Raw genomic sequence first — 18,014 nt, 5'->3', positions numbered from 1 at the left:
CTGATGAAGAAGAGGCTGAAGGTAAGGAGGAGATGAGTGAAGATGAAGGGATTTGAAGATAATGCAATTGTATAGCAATGAAAATAGTGCGGTATCAAGGTCTCTAGGCCTCCAGAAACTCAAGGAATCATTGGATTTTGAAGAAACACTGAAATTTATCAAATTCAGGCAGGTGAGCTGATTTCATTCTCCTATCCAAGCTGTTCCACTGAGAGAGAGAGAGAGAGAGAGAGAGAGAGAGAGAGAGGAAGGAAGGAAGGAAGGAAGGAAGGAAGGAAGGAAGGAAGGAAGGAAGGAAGGAAGAGGCTGGGGAGGCAGTCACACCATCCATTTAAAGCACATGACTTCCCCCAAAGAATCATGTGAACAGTGAGGAATCCTAGCTTTGGGAGGAATAAACTAAAATCCCCATGATTCTTTTAAATGTGTGGTGTGAACGTGATGCAGAAAGATTTGCCTTGTTTATTAAGCGTATAGGTTGGTTTTTTAAAACAAGTAACTCAGAGTGACAGAGTGTGGGACAGTGGAACAGACTGCCACAAGAAGTGGTGGACTCTCCTTCCTTGGAGGTTTTAAAGAAGAGGTTGGATGACCATCTGTCATGTATGATTTAGTTGAAATTCTTGCATTGCAGGGGGTGGGAGTAGATGACCCCTACAATTGTAGGATTCTATGAAACACGTGCAGAGCCACGTAAGAGTTTTCCCATCTGGCCAGGAGGGAAAATCCGGCTCTTGGTTTGGTGCAGCAGTGTAGCCTCCAGAAAAGAAAGAAAGAAAAGCTTTTCAAGATATGCAGATGAGCCTTTTCAGTCTTGCAAATCCGGAGGCTGTTAAAGGCACAGGAGCAGTTTGCAACCCGACGATGGCAACCCTGAGGCGGCAGGGGTCAGAGGCAGCCGCGTGGTCCGCGGACAACTTCCCTCTCGTGTGAAATCCGCCTCTCCCGCTGCGCGCGCGCGCAGTCCCCGCACAGAGCCAGACGCGAACTTTTTTTTGGGGGGGGGAGGTGGGGGCGAGCAGGAAGGAAGGAAGGAAACAGGTGTTAACCCTTCCGCAGCTGCGCTCCGTTTAAGAGCCGCCGCCCAAGAGCCGTCGGCCAGTTTTGCCCGGGACTTGGCGAGCGAAGAGCGAGCGCTGCGCCTCCGCGTTGTCTGCGCGCCGTGCGCTCCAGGCTTGCCAAGAGTTAACGCGGGAGAGCCGCGTAAGGAAGGGGGAGGGCGGGGAAGCGCGACAGTAATAGGAAACTGCGAAGGGGTGGGCGCCACTTTGCAAAAAAGAAAAAGAGGGGGGAAAGGGAAAGGTTTTTCCATGAGCTGCCCGGCTTTTCTTCTTCTTCTGCAAAGGAGGCGGCCGGCGGGACGCGCGCCATGCGAAGCGCAACCGCCTCCGGAGAGACCCGCGTCCTGCCCGAGAGAGGTAAGATTTGGGAGAAGGGGACTTGCTGGCTGTGGGTGCTGGGTCTCGGCGAGGTCCGATTTGGCTGGGTGCACGTGTGAATGTAAAAACGACACGCGTTTGCAAGTGCTCGCGTCAGTGAGCTCTCCAGCGTGCATTCGACGGCAACCCCAGCTTTGCATCTCCGTAATGTGGGGGAATGGACTGGCCTTGTTGGGGGGGGGGTTGTCGTTCTGTGGAATTGGCTGTGATTTATTTTATTTTTAAATGCAACCTTATGCAGGCTTACTTGCAAGCGAACCCCATGGCGTTCAATGAGGCTCTAGGAAAGCATGCGCAGGATCATAGAATGGTAGTGTTGGAAGGGACACGGTGGAATTATATGGGTTTTGGGGCTTGGGGAAGGGGCTGTGGCCTGGATCTATTTGCTGGGATCTCGCCAGAAAACCTCAGCTTGCCCCCCTGAATTGATGGGGAAAGAAAGTTAGGAATAAACTGTGTTAATCTGAAGCAGCAAACTCCCCCAGGGATGTTCTGATTTGTGTACTTGGTGCCTCCTCTCTCAACTTTCTCCATACTTAGTGCCTAGCAGTTGAGCATGCAAACTGCCTCTAGTTTGGTCCTGCAGGTCCTGGTCTCCTCTTCTGAGAAGCGTTCTGGGTCTGATCTGTATATTTGATCCCCGAAGGCTCCTTGCCACATGCCAGTCAGCGGCTGGTACTGCAGGCAACTGAGAACGAACTTGCATTTGTTTGGCAACAAGCTAACTTCAGTTGTGGGAGCTAACTTCCAAGGGCTGCGATGGCACGCACTTTCACTGCTGGCAGTGCAGACTCCACTGAGAAGGCGATGCCTGGGATCCATGCGTTATGAAGCGAGGCACAGGAGAGGATCGGAATGAATGAATAAGATGTACTAGAGATATTGGCAGCGCATAAACCATATCCCATTTTTTTAGAGGTATGGGTGCATCGCTGAGTTTGATGATGGTGTAGAAGTTGATATGCTGGCCTCGAGAATGGGAAGTGTTCATAAGACGGAGATTTCCCCAAGTATATCTGCAATTTATTTTTTTAATGCACAAAAAAATCAGTGATTTTCAGGAGCCAAAGATTCGGCTCCTAAAAGGCTTTCTGTGGAAACCTTTCCCAGGGGAGCTCTGTGGTTAGATTAGAACCCTTGTCTGATGTACTTGGTATCGAGTTAGAAATGGCAGACTCCAACAAGAAAGTGGTTAGTGGATGGTTTAGTGCAACCGAGGTACTAGAACAACTATTTGTTTCTTTTAAAAGAGGGTGTTCTCCTCCACCCGCCCCCTCCGTGGGGGGACTGCAGGGAGGCAAACTTGAGAGCGGATGTCAAAGGAACAGGACATAAATTTACTGGAGGATTCAAGGGACAGGAGCTTTGTTCTCAAGCTATGTGAGTTTAAAACCTTGCCATGTCTGGGAACAGTAAGCAATTTTCACCCTGTTCGTTTCGTCCGATGCCCTCGGTTTATTTTCTACTTCGTCGTATGTGGGAGCATCTTACTTGCTCAAACCCTTTTGTCAATCGGCAACTCTTGTCCAAAGTCCGCCAGAGCCCCTTCAGCCATCGGCTTCAATCATATGGACTCATCGACTCTGAAAAGGGTTTGGTCCTATTTGAGTCCACGGGACCTGCTGACCTTCAGAGCTCTTTCTGTTGTATGGTATCCCTGTGCCTGTCCTACGTGCAGGAAGCAGGGACGATTCAACTCTGCTAGCTGTCGCCTTTCACAACTTAGCCATCCTGGGCAAAGTACTAGCTGTATGCGCATCGGTGTTGCGCGATTAGGAACTCTGGAGGAGGCAGCGTTACTGGACCGCGCGTGCAACTTGTGGGAACTTAGGTCCTGTTTAGAACTTAAGTGGAGGTTTGAAGAAGATGCAGAAAATACTGATTCCTCCCTCCTTTCTTTCATGCGTTCACAGGGCTTATGTAAGAGCCCAATTATCTTCAATTCTTGAATGTGGTGTGTTTCTAGGGATAGCAATCTGGTAGAGGGCTGCATGATTTCTGGGTCTGGAGGTGAGGATCTGTACTTTTGATTTGTACTTTTGAAACTTCGGTACGTCACGTTTAAATGACACCGTGCCTGTTCAGCTATTGATTCTTGGCTTAAGGTACATGCCATTTGAAATGGATGATTGGGTTTGTGTGTGTGTGTGTGTGTGTAACTTAAACTGGTATGTCTTGTAACTCAATGGGAAAGGTCTTGTGTGATTTGGACTTTGTTATGATACTCACCCTTTGAAAAGTCAGTATTATTTAGCCTTGAATGAAGGGTATCCAATGAATAGAGTGAGCTTCATTTTTCCCTTTCATGAAAAGCTTGTAGTGCATTCCTAAGCGTATTTTGATTATATATTTTGTGGTTTTATATTTTGATTTTGTTCTGTGAACCGCCCCAAGTCCTCTGGGTATAGGACGGTATATGAATTCTAATAATAATAATAATAATAATAATTTCACTGGAATTTACTAGTGTGTTCAGGATTGCAGCCTTAGTGAAGGTTTTAGCTTTATTTCCTCTGTCAAGTTAACTGACCACAATCAATAGTGTGGTCAAAATGTTGTGGGTGCCTTCTGTGCTCTGTTAATCCTCAATTCCATATCTCCTTTTACACTTATTTTCCTCCTCCTGCTAACTTAATTGTAGATGGCAAATCCTGCACAGATATGAGTTGGGCTACTGGAATCCACGGAACACAAATCTCCAAACTGCATGCAAGGCAGTAGCCAAAGGCCATTCTGTTATCTCTTCTCAACTCCCAAATAGAAAGTCCCGGGAGACTTGCATTTTATTTCCTCGCTTTATGTTAGCTTTACTGATTTTTTTTTTGCTGACACCACACTTTCTTCAGTTGTTGTTCGTGACAGAGGGCAACTTCCCCATTTTTTTGCAAGTTATGCCAGGGATGCGGAAGCGGCGGCCGTCCAGATGTTGCTTGACTACAGCTCCCATCAGCCTTGACTTTGGGCCATGCTGACTTGGGCAGGAACCTGGGAAGCTGAGTCACTGGTCCACCTATCCCAATATTGTTCACACCAGTGTTTCCCAAACTTGGGTCTCCAGCTGTTTTTGGACTACAACTCCCATCATCCCTAGCTGGCAGAACCAGTGGTCAGAGACAGTGGGAATTGTAGTCCCAAAACAGCTGGAAACACTGGTCTACACTGACCAGCCGCTCCAGCATTTCAGATGAGTATTTCTGGAGCATACCTGGGGACTGAACTTGAGATGTCTGCATGCAATACACATGTCTCAAATTCAGTCTTTCCCCAGTGGCTGATGAGAATCCAATTTCTTCTGGAGGGGAGCAGGTTCCTCACCCCTGAATTACACCTTCCTTTAAACCTCTCTCCAAAGCTAATTTAGGGTGGTTTCCACTGCAATCCTAAACACACCTCCTTGCTTACCTCTGGGTAGGCGTGTGCAGTGGATAGATTATCCGGTTCCTTCTGTTTAATCCTTTCAAAAGTCAAATTTGTTTTATGCATTACCCCCGGGTTTTATGAGACAAGTCAGCAGTTTTAGATTTCGGTCATGTCGAGAGTGAGCCTTTTTTTTAAAAAAAGGACAGAAGTTTTCACTTTGCTGCTGTGATCTGATTGCAAACGGTATGACTTGGGTGTGGAAATCTGGGCAGCTTTTATATAAAACGAGATAGAGTTTCGCATGGCTATAAGCATGAATGTATGAACATGTGTCAAAAACGTGTCAAAACCAGAGGATGTCAGTGTGGCTTTTTTTTTACCCATTGCCTTCCCCTGTGCTACTGAGGTGTTATGTATTAGTTAAATAAACCCAATCTGCCATCAGTTGAAGTGCCAACACCTTTATTCGGTTAGGTGTTATGTCCTGATATAGGTGTTAACAGTTTCATATAAGCTGTTAGCACTTCAGCTGACGCTGGATGAGGTTTAGTTAACCAATAAAATCTGAATAATAAACCCCATCGGGTATATCATTTTACTTGCCAGTGGGCAAACTAGCAGCAAACTTGCAGGATTTCATGTTTGGGTTTTCAGAATGTTCACTTTGGACTTGCAACAATAGTATAATAACAATAGCTCACTTCTCCTAAATTAACATCTTTTTGCTTGTGTCTCCTGCTTTTAAGGACTGTGGTTACTGAGGTTACCCAGAAGGAGCTAGACGTTGGAAGCCGCAGACGTTTGGACCTTGAAGCCCGGGGCAGCTGCTGAACTACCTGCTCCACATCGCCTCTTTGTGGCCGTCTGGAGAACTGCAACTCAGGCTGGCACCATGGACTCCACCAAGGACCCCCACGTGAAGGCCTTCGGTGGAGTCAGCGACTATCTCAACTATGAGATCATCATAGAGCATTACAACTTCACGGGGAAGCTCAATGAAAAGGCGGACACCGGGATCAAAGCAAGTTCTACGGTCTTCATCATCATCTGTTGCTTCATCATCCTGGAGAACATCTTTGTCCTTCTGACCATCTGGAAAACAAAGAAGTTCCACAGGCCTATGTACTATTTCATTGGCAACTTGGCACTCTCTGACTTGCTGGCCGGGGTGGCTTATGTCGCCAACCTCTTACTGTCCGGACACAAGACCTACACCCTCACCCCTGCCCAGTGGTTTCTTAGGGAAGGGAGCATGTTTGTGGCATTGTCCGCCTCTGTGTTCAGCCTCCTGGCCATCGCCATTGAGAGATACATTACAATGTTGAAGATGAAGCTTCACAACAGCAGCAACAGTTCCCGTTCTTTCCTCTTGATCAGTGCCTGCTGGGTCATCTCTGTGATATTAGGAGGTCTTCCCATTATGGGCTGGAACTGCATCCAGCGTCTACAAAGCTGTTCCACCGTGTTGCCCCTCTACCACAAGTATTATATCCTCTTCTGCACCTCGGTGTTCACGGGCCTCTTGTTGTCTATCGTGGTTCTTTACTGCAGGATCTACATCTTGGTAAGGACCAAGAGCCGTCAGCTGACTTTCCGGAAGAACATGGCCAAAGCCACCAGGAGCTCCGAAAAGTCTCTAGCTCTGCTCAAGACGGTGATCATTGTTTTAAGTGTGTTCATTGTCTGCTGGGCTCCTTTGTTTATTCTCCTCTTACTGGACGTGCGGTGCAAAGTCCGGACTTGCCCAGTTCTCCTCAAGGCCGAATATTTCTTAGTACTGGCGGTTCTCAACTCGGCCACTAACCCGATCATCTACACGCTAACGAACAAGGAGATGCGGCGAGCTTTTGTCAAGATTATGTCATGCTGCAAATGTCCCACTGCAGACTCCGGGACCAAATTCAAGAGGCCCATCATTGGGGGAATTGAGTTCAGCCGAAGCAGATCCGACAACTCCTCCCACCCGCAGAAAGACGAGGGGGACTCTCCAGAAACTATTGTGTCTTCGGGTAATGTCACCTCGTCATCGTAGGAGCTCTCGAATGGAGGAGGCGTGGGCCCGCTGAAGGCCGACGCGTGGAATGGTTCTGATCACTTCTCTCCCGCCAAGATGAGGGAAAGGATAGGCTGGAAGGGGAGTTGTGTGGCACTTGTGAGGGGAGGAGCGGGGACAGATTGTGTGACTTGAAAACATTTCCTCCCTGGAAGTTTGTTGTGTGTCGTTTGGGATTGCAACGAGGCGACTTAAGGTTGCTGGAAGTGTTCGTGCCCTATGTAACTCCGAAGACTGAAAAACCCCTGTTGAATGAGAGTGGGTGGGGGGTGGGAAATACTATTTTCCTCTCCAGAAAAATGTGAACCTATAAAATAAAGAGCTTACTGGGTTTTTCCTTCTTCTTTTGAGTAACAGCCCTCCCCACCTTACTGAGCAGCGAGGGGAGCCAATCTCTCTGTCGATTCTCTTCTGGGTAAATCTAAAGAGAATTTGAGTGTTTTGCTTCAAGATTGGCCAAAGCGCCACTTGACTTTCAATTAAAAGTTGGTGGGAACTGGGACATGGAGGGCTTCAATGGTTAGTTTGAAGAACACTGCCTCTCACTGCATGCTGCCATTGAATTCCCCTGAATTGAATGGGACTACGCTTGAGTTAGGCTGGGGGTGTCTGGAACGGAAGGGGCCTCATTTGAACCTTGGCATTAAATTGATTTGATAAATATGCCACTCAATAACAAGGTGCATTTATTGTTAGCAATTTCGATAGCACCTCGGCGCATGAGGGGCCATACAAACTATTGTCTCACTTATTCTCGGAATAATCCTATCATAGTTTAGGCCGAGCGATGACTCTTGGAGGCATCTGAAGCCTTGAAAGCTGGATAAAGTTTGGATGAAGCCAGTGGTCTGCATTCCACCCCAGATTCTTTTAGATCCCAGAACGTTTGCAATTTTAAAAGGTGTTTATAAGTTTGCCGATGTCCACAGAAAGTATTTGTTGTGTTAATTGAATGTAATTTGCCACAGCATCAATTGCTGGGCTGTGTGTGTGTATGTAAATATATATATATATATAAAAAAATATATATTTGACCCGAGTTAATTGGGTACACATTCTGTGTGTACATTCTGTGTGTACAGTGTGTAGAGAAGCTAACCAGGATAGTAGCTGCCCTGTGCTAATAGTAATAGTTTTCCATTTGTATCAATAATTTGGGACTCGCCTTAAATCTCATGGGACCTGGGCTAGTTCTAAACACATCAAAGAAGCGATTCAGTTAAACACGTTGTAAACTTCATAGTGGGAAATACCGTTGGTGAAAAACTGGACTCCACAGAGCTAACTGGTGTTGCAGTGTTATAATGCATATAAAGTCCTTTATCTTTACGAATGTAGCTGAGTGCCTGGTATAAATTATTTGGTTCCTCTCCGTCATCTTCTCCAAAAAGAGTGACTGGATGCAAAGGAGGATAGCAGAGCTGCTGTATTTCAGCTGTGTAGGAAAGGAAATTTCAGCAGGTTGTGCAGATGCAAAAAGCCAGGCCACCTGAAATTACTTTTGTTACGCAGCTGTTAAAAAGTCGCAGTGACTCTTTTCCTCCTTTGGGGAGGAGGGGCCATAGCTGAGTTACAGAGCTCATGTTTTGTGTGCCAAAAATTCCAAATCTAAACATTGAAAAGAAATTGGCAGTGGGGTGTTCAGTGATGTGGGCCCAGACCCAACGGTTGAAGGTGGTTGTCCGAGAGTGTTACTGTGGTAATTGTGCGGGACTGTTGAATTCAATGCATTAATGTACAAATATTGGTTGAATATATAAGTGGTGTTTTTTTTAAAAAATAAGACTGCCGGCCTTCTAGTATTCCTAGTGCAATTCTTTTCGTAAAAACAAAAATAGAATTTAACTTGATTCTGACTTTGGTTGTACAGTTTGCACATAGCTGCGTTGACCTCTAAATATTAATAAACTGAGGGTTTTGTACAAGTTCTGCCGTGAACATTCCTTCTGTCGCATTTTTATCTGTACCTATTCTTACGACAGTCTTTTGGACAATTTACAGTTCACATTATTTCTATGCCCAGGAGAGGCAGGTTAACATTTGTGTGGTAAACAGAACACGTAGATGCAAAAGACCTGTCGAGAGCAGCAAATTCTGGTCAGCGGTTCAACAAGGCAGCATTCAAACCAGGGCAGGTAGCAATTGGAGTAATTAAACTCCCTTTTCCCAGCAATACATTTGCAGCAATTAAGATCAACCTAAATGCGACAGTGCCAGACCTAGGTCATTCAACATGTCCTGGCCTCAAGCAGGAGGGAAGTGTTTGTGGTTCAAATTAAAGCCCAAGAAGCAGGCAAATGCTCTCTACAGACTTTCACACTGAGGACATTAAAACCTGGGTAGGGATGACTATGGGGTGAATTGTTTCCCTTGCATCTGCAGCAAGAGAGAGTGCCACAGGCCAACGTAACATCGGATGAAGCAATGGCTTCAGTTCAGCCTGGAGAAATAAGCTGAGTGGCAGATTTTGGGAAAGAACAGGGTGGGAGTTGCAGGGACAGCCTCATTGCACACAGAAGGAGATGGGCGATTTCTGAGCTGCAACCTGTTCGCAATGCGAACGTTTGTTCAGCCACGCTTGCAAAAGGCAACACAAGAAAAATGCAGAAGACGAAGAGCTGCTCATTAGCGGGTCTGAGGTAATGAAGGGTAGAAAGCAACCCATTTCAAAGGACGCCCCACTGTTTCTCATGAACACTTCCAATTCTAGTAATTGGGCGGTATAAAAAACGGACTACTAAAATCACACACACACAGACACACACAGAACTTTTTGGAATTGAATCTTCAGTATCCCGGTGACTCTCCAGTCCTGACATTGAAGGAAAATCTTTTGGTCCCCGTTTCCCTATCGCAACACCTCGGTTGCTTGTATATTTTTGTTCTCTAGCCACGTGGACCTTTCACTTCAGTAGACAGGACAGAAGGATATCTTGTGAATACATCAGCACTGAAAGCCGCTAATGAACAAAATCAAAAGAGCAGCCCTTGCCAGCCATCTGAATGGTTCATTTGGGAAGATTAGCACATGGTTCTGCTGCATGGATATATCAGTGCTCTGGAATAAGAATATGCAAGGAAGCTAGAGGAAGCTAGTCCCTGATTTTTCTCCCCAGCCCTGTTTTTGTGCTATGCCAAGGGAAGAAGGGTGTAGACTTGCTTCCTCACAACCAGAGCAATGACAGACACTTATGTTACCTGTGCTAGGAGTGGTGGCCAACAGTCTTTTCTTCTGACATGTGGGGTGTAGGATTGACACCTTGATCAGAATATTCCCCCACCTGATGTTTTCATCCAGAGAGCACTAATATTCAATATCTTGTTTTTTTAAAATTAAAAAGACATATACAGCATATATCGTAATGCTAATAATGTATTGCACAATAACGTTAAATGTTACAACAATATTTTCAATTCCCTTTTGTTTCTCTCATAAAATTGGACTGCAATCTTTCATTAGGGTTTGCTTCAAAGTTGACATATAGGACGGCACTGTTCCTTTAATTGCAGATGCCTCATTAATCATACACACCACAATTATATTAAAAATCATTTTCCTGGTTGCAAATGATTAATGTCCAAGCAATATCCAGTAGTCCTGATTAATTGGATAACTTGAACAGTTTCTGAGAGCCAAATTTCTTTCTTTCTTTCTTTCTTTCTTTCTTTCTTTCTTTCTTTCTTTCTTTCTTTCTTTCTTTCTCTCTCTCTCTCTCTCTCTCTCTCTCTCTCTCTCTCTCTCTCTTTTTCTTTCTCTCTTGCTCTAAAACATTTCTGCAAACTTTTAATTTTGTGCATCTTGAGATGATGTCAATCTGAAACAGGTTTTGTAGCAGATGTAAAACTGCCGCAGATGTGCAGTGATTCGAAGCTTTGGACTTCGATCTCTTGGTCCTGTATCTCTCCATATGTTGGCGTTTCCTCTCTTCCTGCCCCCTCCACTTCCCTCTCTCTAGGTAATGCCTTGGAATTTTACCGAGACGCACAGGATGCAGTTGGGTTGCAAAGATAATCCTCACCTTCTTAGGCACTGTGTCATTTCTCTCTAACGTTTATGGTGGGAAACTGCGCTGCCTAACCGAAAGAGGTTTCGTAGGTCGCAACCTTTTACTTCCTGGAGGAAATTCCAAAAATGCCCCAAAGACAAAAAGTGGAAACAGACTGGGATTTCTCTCCATCTGTCTGCCTGTACCGGAAGCAATGATTTCATCTGTGATCACTTCCTTTTCTTTTGCTTGTTGGTGGTGGCGGTAGGGAAATGTCAGGTCTGTATCTGGAAAATGTTCTCTTACTATAGACCTTTTTGAATTCTTTTGTTTCTTAGATTTCTGTTCTACCCTCAAGATGAAATAGGGGCAAGTAGGTGTTGCTGGAAGGGTGATCTCATAATTTCCCCCCTGTTTTTCATGGCTGTGAAGAAAAAGCTTTGCAAGGCATACGCAGTCTACTGCTGCAAAGATAAATACAGTGGTACCTCGGGTTACATATGCTTCAGGTTACATATGCTTCAGGTTACAGACTCCGCTAACCCAGAAATAGTACCTCAGGTTAAGAACTTTGCTTCAGGATGAGAACAGAAATCGTGCAGAGGCGGCACGGCGGCAGCGGGAGGCCCCATTAGCTAAAGTGGTACCTCAGGTTAAGAACAGTTTCAGGTTAAGAACGGACCTCCAGAACGAATTAAGTTCTTAACCTGAGGTACCACTGTAGCTAGAAGGTGATGGAATTAGGGTTGTCACTCTAACATGGACACGAGATGCTTGCAATCTCTCTTGTAAAAGAAGAAACAAGACAGCTGAGTACAGTGGTACCTCAGGTTAAGTACTTAATTTGTTCCGGAGGTCCGTACATAACCTGAATCTGTTCTTAACCTGAAGCACCACTTTAGCTAATGGAGCCTTCTGCTGCTGCCGCGCTGCCGGAGCACAATTTCTGTTCTCATTCTGAAGCGAAGTTCTTAACCTGAAGCACTATTTCTGGGTTAGCGGAGTCTGTAACCTGAAGCGTATGTACCACTGTACCACCTATCATGCCTGTTCCCTTTCTCATCTGGTGCCAGCCCCATAGGCAGGGCTGGCCCAAGACATTTTGGGCCACAAAATGGTGCCCCCCGCCACCAGTGAAGAACAGACCCTCCAAGTGCCCCTATTTCCCAGGGGTATCCCTGGTTTAGAGAAGCCATCCCAGTTTCTGATTTGATCCTGGAATGTCCATCTTTTCCTTAGGATGTCCCTGTTTTCTTTGGAGAAATGTCAGAGGGTGTGGAGTTATCTGACCCTCCCAAGCCGTCTGAAGGCAATCCTGTATAGGGAAGTTTCTTTTTAATATTTAATGTTTTCTTACTTTTTTTTTATACATGTTGGAAGCTTCCCAGTGTGGCTGGGGCAACCCAGTAAGATGTGTGGGGGTATAAATTGTGAAATTATTATTATGGAATGGGATGTCCCTATTTTCATTGGAGAAATGTTGGAGGGTATGGAAGAAGGTGTGAGTGAGTATATCAGGAACGGGGGGGGGAGCCCTAAATCCGGCCTGCGGATGGTCTGGGAATCATCATGCTTTTACATGAGCAGAATGTGTCCTTTTATTTAAAATGCATCTCTGGGTTATTTGTGGGGCCTGCCTGGTGTTTTTACATGAGTAGAATGTGTATTTTTATTTAAAATACACCTCTGGGTTATTTGTGGGGCATAGGAACTCGTTCATATTTTTTTCTTCAAAATATAATCCGCCCCCCCCACAAGGTCTGAAGGACAGTGGACCAGCCCCCCGCTGAAAAAGTTTGCTGACCCCTGATTTATTGGAAGCTGGCTCTGTTGCCCAAGGCAATTGCCTCACCTCGCCTCATGGGTGGATCAGCCCTGCCCATTACAGCGTGACTCACGCAGAGACACAACAGGCAGTTTCCTCTGCAGCTGGTAATTCTGCCTTAGCAGAGCAGCCATTTTTTGGCAGCTAATCTTCTCTGTCACGAAAAGGCAGGAGTTTAAGCTATTATTAATTTCTTTTTTTTTATACTACCAAGCGGGGAGAAAGAGACAGGTTTGTGAAATTTTCCACCTCGGGTGGCAAAATAACTTGGTTGGCCTTGGATGCCCCTCACGTTCACGATGGTGTGCGTTTGGGGCAGCAGTATTATTAGCGGTTCTGCCTCAGGCAGCAAAATGTTTTGGGCTGGCCCCGGCCTCAGGAGTCACTGAATGATCCCATTGTTCCTGAGGCATGGGTGTGGTGTTAGAAGGGCAACAGCAAAGATCATTCACTGCCTAACTGAAGGGTTAATTTTGTGGTCCGTAAGTCAACCAGCCAAGAGGGAGGCGGGTGGAGGCGTTGCCTAGCAACCAGGGATAGTGGCATGATCCTTAGAGAGGCAGAACACGCTCTGATAGGCTGTCGAGCTGCGAAGGAGTTTTCTTGAAGTGTACTGTACTTGAATCTAACTGTTCTGAACAAGGTCTGTCAAAAAAAGGAGCAAAACCTCTTTGTTTCATTCTGCTCAAGTTGTATTCTCATTTTTTAAGCAAACATTTCCCACTGGACTCTATCTGCTTTATTTACCCATCTTCCAGCAGAGACTAATGTTAAGCCCTGAGCCGCACCTCACACTGAAATGCTTTCGGGCAGCCAAACACACACCCGCCTCCCAAAAACTGTGTAGATAGGCGAACACACATTGCTGCTGCTAAGATGGAGGACTGTGGTGAAAGAGTCTGTGCCTCAGCTGTGGTTTTTCTCCTCAAATAAACAGTGCATGTTCTTTCATAAGAAGCAGAGCTTTTTCTTGAGGGAAGCCAAAGAAAGCCTTGGAATCTCTTTTTACAATATTAGGGAGAGCAACACATGGACACCTCACTGGGTTCCCCCCACCCTGTGTGGAGTTTCTGTGGCATTTTTGCGGGTGCCTGTGCAAATGACAATAATAGAGATGGGAGAATCCCATGCCCTACTTTCATATCCATAGACGAACCAGTCTCAGAAAAAGCTCCTTCCTCTCCTGGTATCACTATGGGATTCCCCCCCCCCCCCAGCAGAGTTTGCCACAGCTATTTCCTTCTGGTTTTGGATTCAGTTGCAAATGGCTTCCTTTCACACTTCCCCTAGCCTTAGTATGCGATCCCTTCCATCTTGTATGCGTTTACTTTTGAGCCAAAACAGTCCTCTTGTTTTAGAACAGGGGGCAGCAAACTTTTTCAGCAGGGGTCCGGTCCACTTTCCCTCAGACCTTGTGGGGGGGGGGATGACTATATTTTTTTTTTGGGGGGGGGAATGAACAAATTATTATGCCCCACAAATCACCCAGAGATGCATTTTAAATAAAAGCACACATTCTACTCATGTAAAAACATGCTGATTCCTGGACCATCCGTGGGCTAGATTTAGAAGGCGATTGGGCCAGATCCAGCCCCTGGGCCTTAGTTTGCCTACCCATGTTTTAGAAACAGCATACCTCTTGGGTGCTGGAGAAAAACAGGACATTGCTAGCCTATTATGCAGGTTTAATATTTATACCCCACTTTTCTCTTAACGGTATAAAATTCCGAACACAAGATACTCAATTTACTAAAAAATTAGTGCAAAAATATCACTGCAATGCAATCCAGCTACTGTTCTTGCTATCCTCAGCAGAAAAAGAAATTCCAGGAGTCCAATCTGAATGTTCACTATCGACCGACTACCCTTTTGGCTTCTGACAGAAACTCTTGACCCTGCCAGGTGTCAACCTTAAATACAATGATTGGGGAGCGGGGGGAAAGCAGTCTCAGTTAGTAGCCCGAGGTAAATATTGTTCCCCGCAAAAAGCACAGGGCTGCCCTCTACATTCTCTGCCTGAGAGCATCTAGAGACCCACTGGGTTGGCCATTCTTGAAGAGAAGATGCTCATCTGATATAGCAAGGCTCTGATCCCCCAAATCCTTGATATTTTTTGGTTCTGGATATATAAGCAGACTGAAATCCTTCCTGAACTATTGCGGCTCCTGTCTGTCAAGAATGCTTACAAAGTAGCTTTGAGGTTTCTGTTCTTCAGACCAGGATTTGATGGGTGTGACAGGATGGCTAAACAATCCCACCAAACTGCATGAATCACTTGGTATGTGTTACTGTAATCTAAGGGCAGTACTGCTTGCTGCTTCCATTACACTGTAAGCCTTTTGTATGGAAGTTGTTGGGATACCAAAAAAAGATTGTGATAGATTGCATGTTCAGAGAATTGCTGTTTTTGGACACTGATGGGATTGGGAAAGGAGCTCTCTTTTCAGTTGTCTCAGGCTTCCTTTATGCTTTGTGTGTATGACAGGCAGGAAAAGAGGACCTGCCTGGAAGAAAAACATTCTCCGCAGTGCTGTGCAACAAAATGCATCTAACTCCGAAAATGATGTATAGATGGTATATTACACCTGTGAAATTAGCCAAAATGTATAAGACAAATAACAAATGTTGGAAATGAAAAGAAAAAGAAGGAACATTTTATCATATGTGGTGGGAATGTAAGAAAGTAAAAAACTTCTGGGAAATAATATATAATGAATTGAAAACGATGTTGAAATATACATTTCTAAAAAAACCAGAAGCATTTTTACTTGACATTATAGATGAGGATATTAATAGACAGGATGTAAAATTGTCTTTATATGCAACAACAGCGGCAAGAGTATTGTTGGCCCAGAAATGGAAGCAAGAAGAAATACTGACGAAAGAAGAATGGCAGACAAAATGAATGGACTACGCAGAATTGGATAAAATGACAGGAAGGATTCGAAACCTGAGGCACCAGAGATTTACAGAAGATTGGAAGAAATATACGAACTATTTGAAGAGCAACTGTAATCAACAAATTACACTAGTAGGATGTAAGAAGTTTTGTAAGGATAAATATATGAAATATTGCAAAGAAGAGAAAGAAGAGATATTAGTTATGAGTGATGGAAGTAAAAAAAATGTATAAGATGTAAAAGTATGTTTAATTATTGTTGAAAATGATATGTTGAAAAACTAATTTAAAAATTGTTAAAAAAAGAAAAAAAAGAAATGCACGTAACTCCACTGTGTACGAGAGGCCATAGGTACATATGAAGACCAGGATTAGTGCCATCACAACTGGCCTTTTAAAACACACGTGTTATTTTACCATTGCCTTTCTATCCCACCTTTCCTTCAAGGGGCTTGAGGTGTATCTCCTTCCCCTGTTCTGCTGCTGTGGGTTCCGATCTATATCCCTCATTTTCTCCAAATGGCACCGAAGGAGTTTTTTAAAATTCAGTACACAGACACTGTTGGATTCCACCTTAAATTTCTAATGTTGATATTATGGCATGTACTCGAGTTATTAAATGGTCCACTTTATCTTCAAGAGTCCAGACATTAAATGCATCCCCCACATTAGAGACTGCTCATTACTTTTTATAGAAGATTTTGCTTATTCAATTTGTTCTTTAATGCCTCTTGATCTTCCTTTAAAATGCTAAAAAACGTAAAGCTCTGGACCAGTTAATTCCTTCAGTCACCTCAAAGTCTAATAAGGATCTTTCAATATCCTTTAATCAACTTTCTAAATCCTTCTTGGTTTCCTTAAGTTTATTGTCAAGCTTTTGTTCAAAATGTTTGAACTGAGATTCTAAAAGCACCTTAGGTATCTTCCATTACTCCTGCAATATTCTCTGTTATATCCCAAGGGATTTTCTCAACTGTGTTACAACATTTGTAATTTACTTTCAAACCCCGCAAATGATTCACATTAGGATAGTCCCATGAAAAAATGCCAGACTTATTTTTCATTTTCCTATACAGTGGTACCTCAGGTTAAGAACTTAATTCGTTCTGGAGGTCTGTTCTTAACCTGAAACTGTTCTTAACCTGAGGTACCACTTTAGCTAACAGGGCCTCCTGCTGCTGCTCAATTTCTGTTCTCATCCTGAAGCAAAGTTCTTAACCCGAGGTAATATTTCTGGGCTAGTGGAGTTTGTAACCTGAAGCGTCTGTAATCCGAGGTACCATTGTATAGTTAACATGTCATATATTGTTTTAAAGATAATTTCCCAAAGTTTCATTATCTAGCAACAGTTTTTCAAAATGACATTGTACACATGCATAAAACAACTGGAAGCACTGGACAGATTGGCAAGACTGCGCATCTAGCACTGCAATGTGGAAATCTTTTGCCCAACATAGGGCTCAAACCCAGAACCCTGAGATTAAGACTGAGCTATCCCTAAGGATTTGTCTTTTCAACCCAACATTTATCATCAATTGCAGGATAGACAAATGACACAGAAGTCTCCCTTTTAGGAAGAGGATGTTGTGCGAATGAATTTCATAATGTCCAACAGATTTTCTTTTCTGTTTCCCAGCCTCAAATTCAGCGATATCAAAGTTGTCAGTACAGTGGTACCTCGGGTTACATACGCTTCAGGTTACAGACTCTGCTAACCCAGAAATATTACCTTGGGTTAAGAACTTTGCTTCAGGATGAGAACAGAAATTGTGCTCCGGTGGCGCAGCAGCAGCAGGAGGCCCCATTAGCTAAAGTAGTGCTTCAGGTTAAGAACAGTTTCAGGTTAAGAATGGACCTCCGGAACGAATTAAGTACTTAACCTGAGGTACCACTGTACTTTAACAACTGTTTCTGCTGCTGTACTTTCTTTCAGGACAATTTCCACAGGGACATTATTTCCTATTTTTTGTCAACACTCTTCCATTTAGGACTATAATTATGCAAGAGATCCGTAAGTACTGCAGGCAGACCAAAAAAACAACAGCCCTCCTCCAATATCAGATAATATGGGCTCTTGCTTTCTCTGGAAATTGAAATGAACCTTTTGCAATCATCATTCTGGCTAGGCTTCATTAACAAAACAGCACTGAGTCTGGCTTGTCACTAAACTTGTTTGTGTGGAGGGAGAACACTTGCTGAGGCCCCTGAAGAGGGTTCAGAGAAGGACAACAAAGGGTAAGAGCTTTAATAGGATGAACGAACATAAAAGGCTCAGTGAGCGGAGGCTTTTCCCACCAAGTTCAAGAGATTTCAGAGGATCTGTGCTCAGACGGCTCGCTGGAATCTTTTTACATAGACAGCAAGGGTGTGTGATGGGGAATACTGAAAGGAATGCCATCAGTCAAGATCCCAGGCTGTAATCTTAGACTCTGTGAAGGAGATAATGCCACAT

General features: G+C 44.4%; 1 protein-coding gene across 5 annotated transcripts; it reads left to right on the top strand.

Annotated features, from left to right (window-relative positions):
• Positions 1–7,185, top strand: S1PR1 (sphingosine-1-phosphate receptor 1). 5 transcript variants are annotated; one of them, XM_053391604.1, is made up of 2 exons: positions 1–21; positions 5,546–7,185. In XM_053391604.1, the coding sequence occupies exon 2, from the start codon at positions 5,692–5,694 to the stop codon at positions 6,829–6,831; it is 1,140 nt and encodes a 379-aa protein (XP_053247579.1). In that variant the 5' UTR covers positions 1–21; positions 5,546–5,691; the 3' UTR covers positions 6,832–7,185. The 5 variants fall into 5 exon arrangements, with proteins under 5 accessions (XP_053247579.1, XP_053247576.1, XP_053247574.1 ...); XM_053391601.1 differs by lacking the exon at positions 1–21 and adding an exon at positions 854–1,203; XM_053391599.1 differs by lacking the exon at positions 1–21 and adding an exon at positions 1,210–1,418.
• The last annotated feature ends 10,829 nt before the right edge of the window (positions 7,186–18,014 follow it).

Source organism: Podarcis raffonei, chromosome 6 (assembly GCF_027172205.1).
Source record: "Podarcis raffonei isolate rPodRaf1 chromosome 6, rPodRaf1.pri, whole genome shotgun sequence".
In the NCBI taxonomy this organism is placed as follows: Eukaryota; Metazoa; Chordata; class Lepidosauria; order Squamata; family Lacertidae; genus Podarcis; species Podarcis raffonei.
Note: the sequence above shows the minus strand (reverse complement) of the source record. Positions and strands in the feature narration are given on the sequence as shown.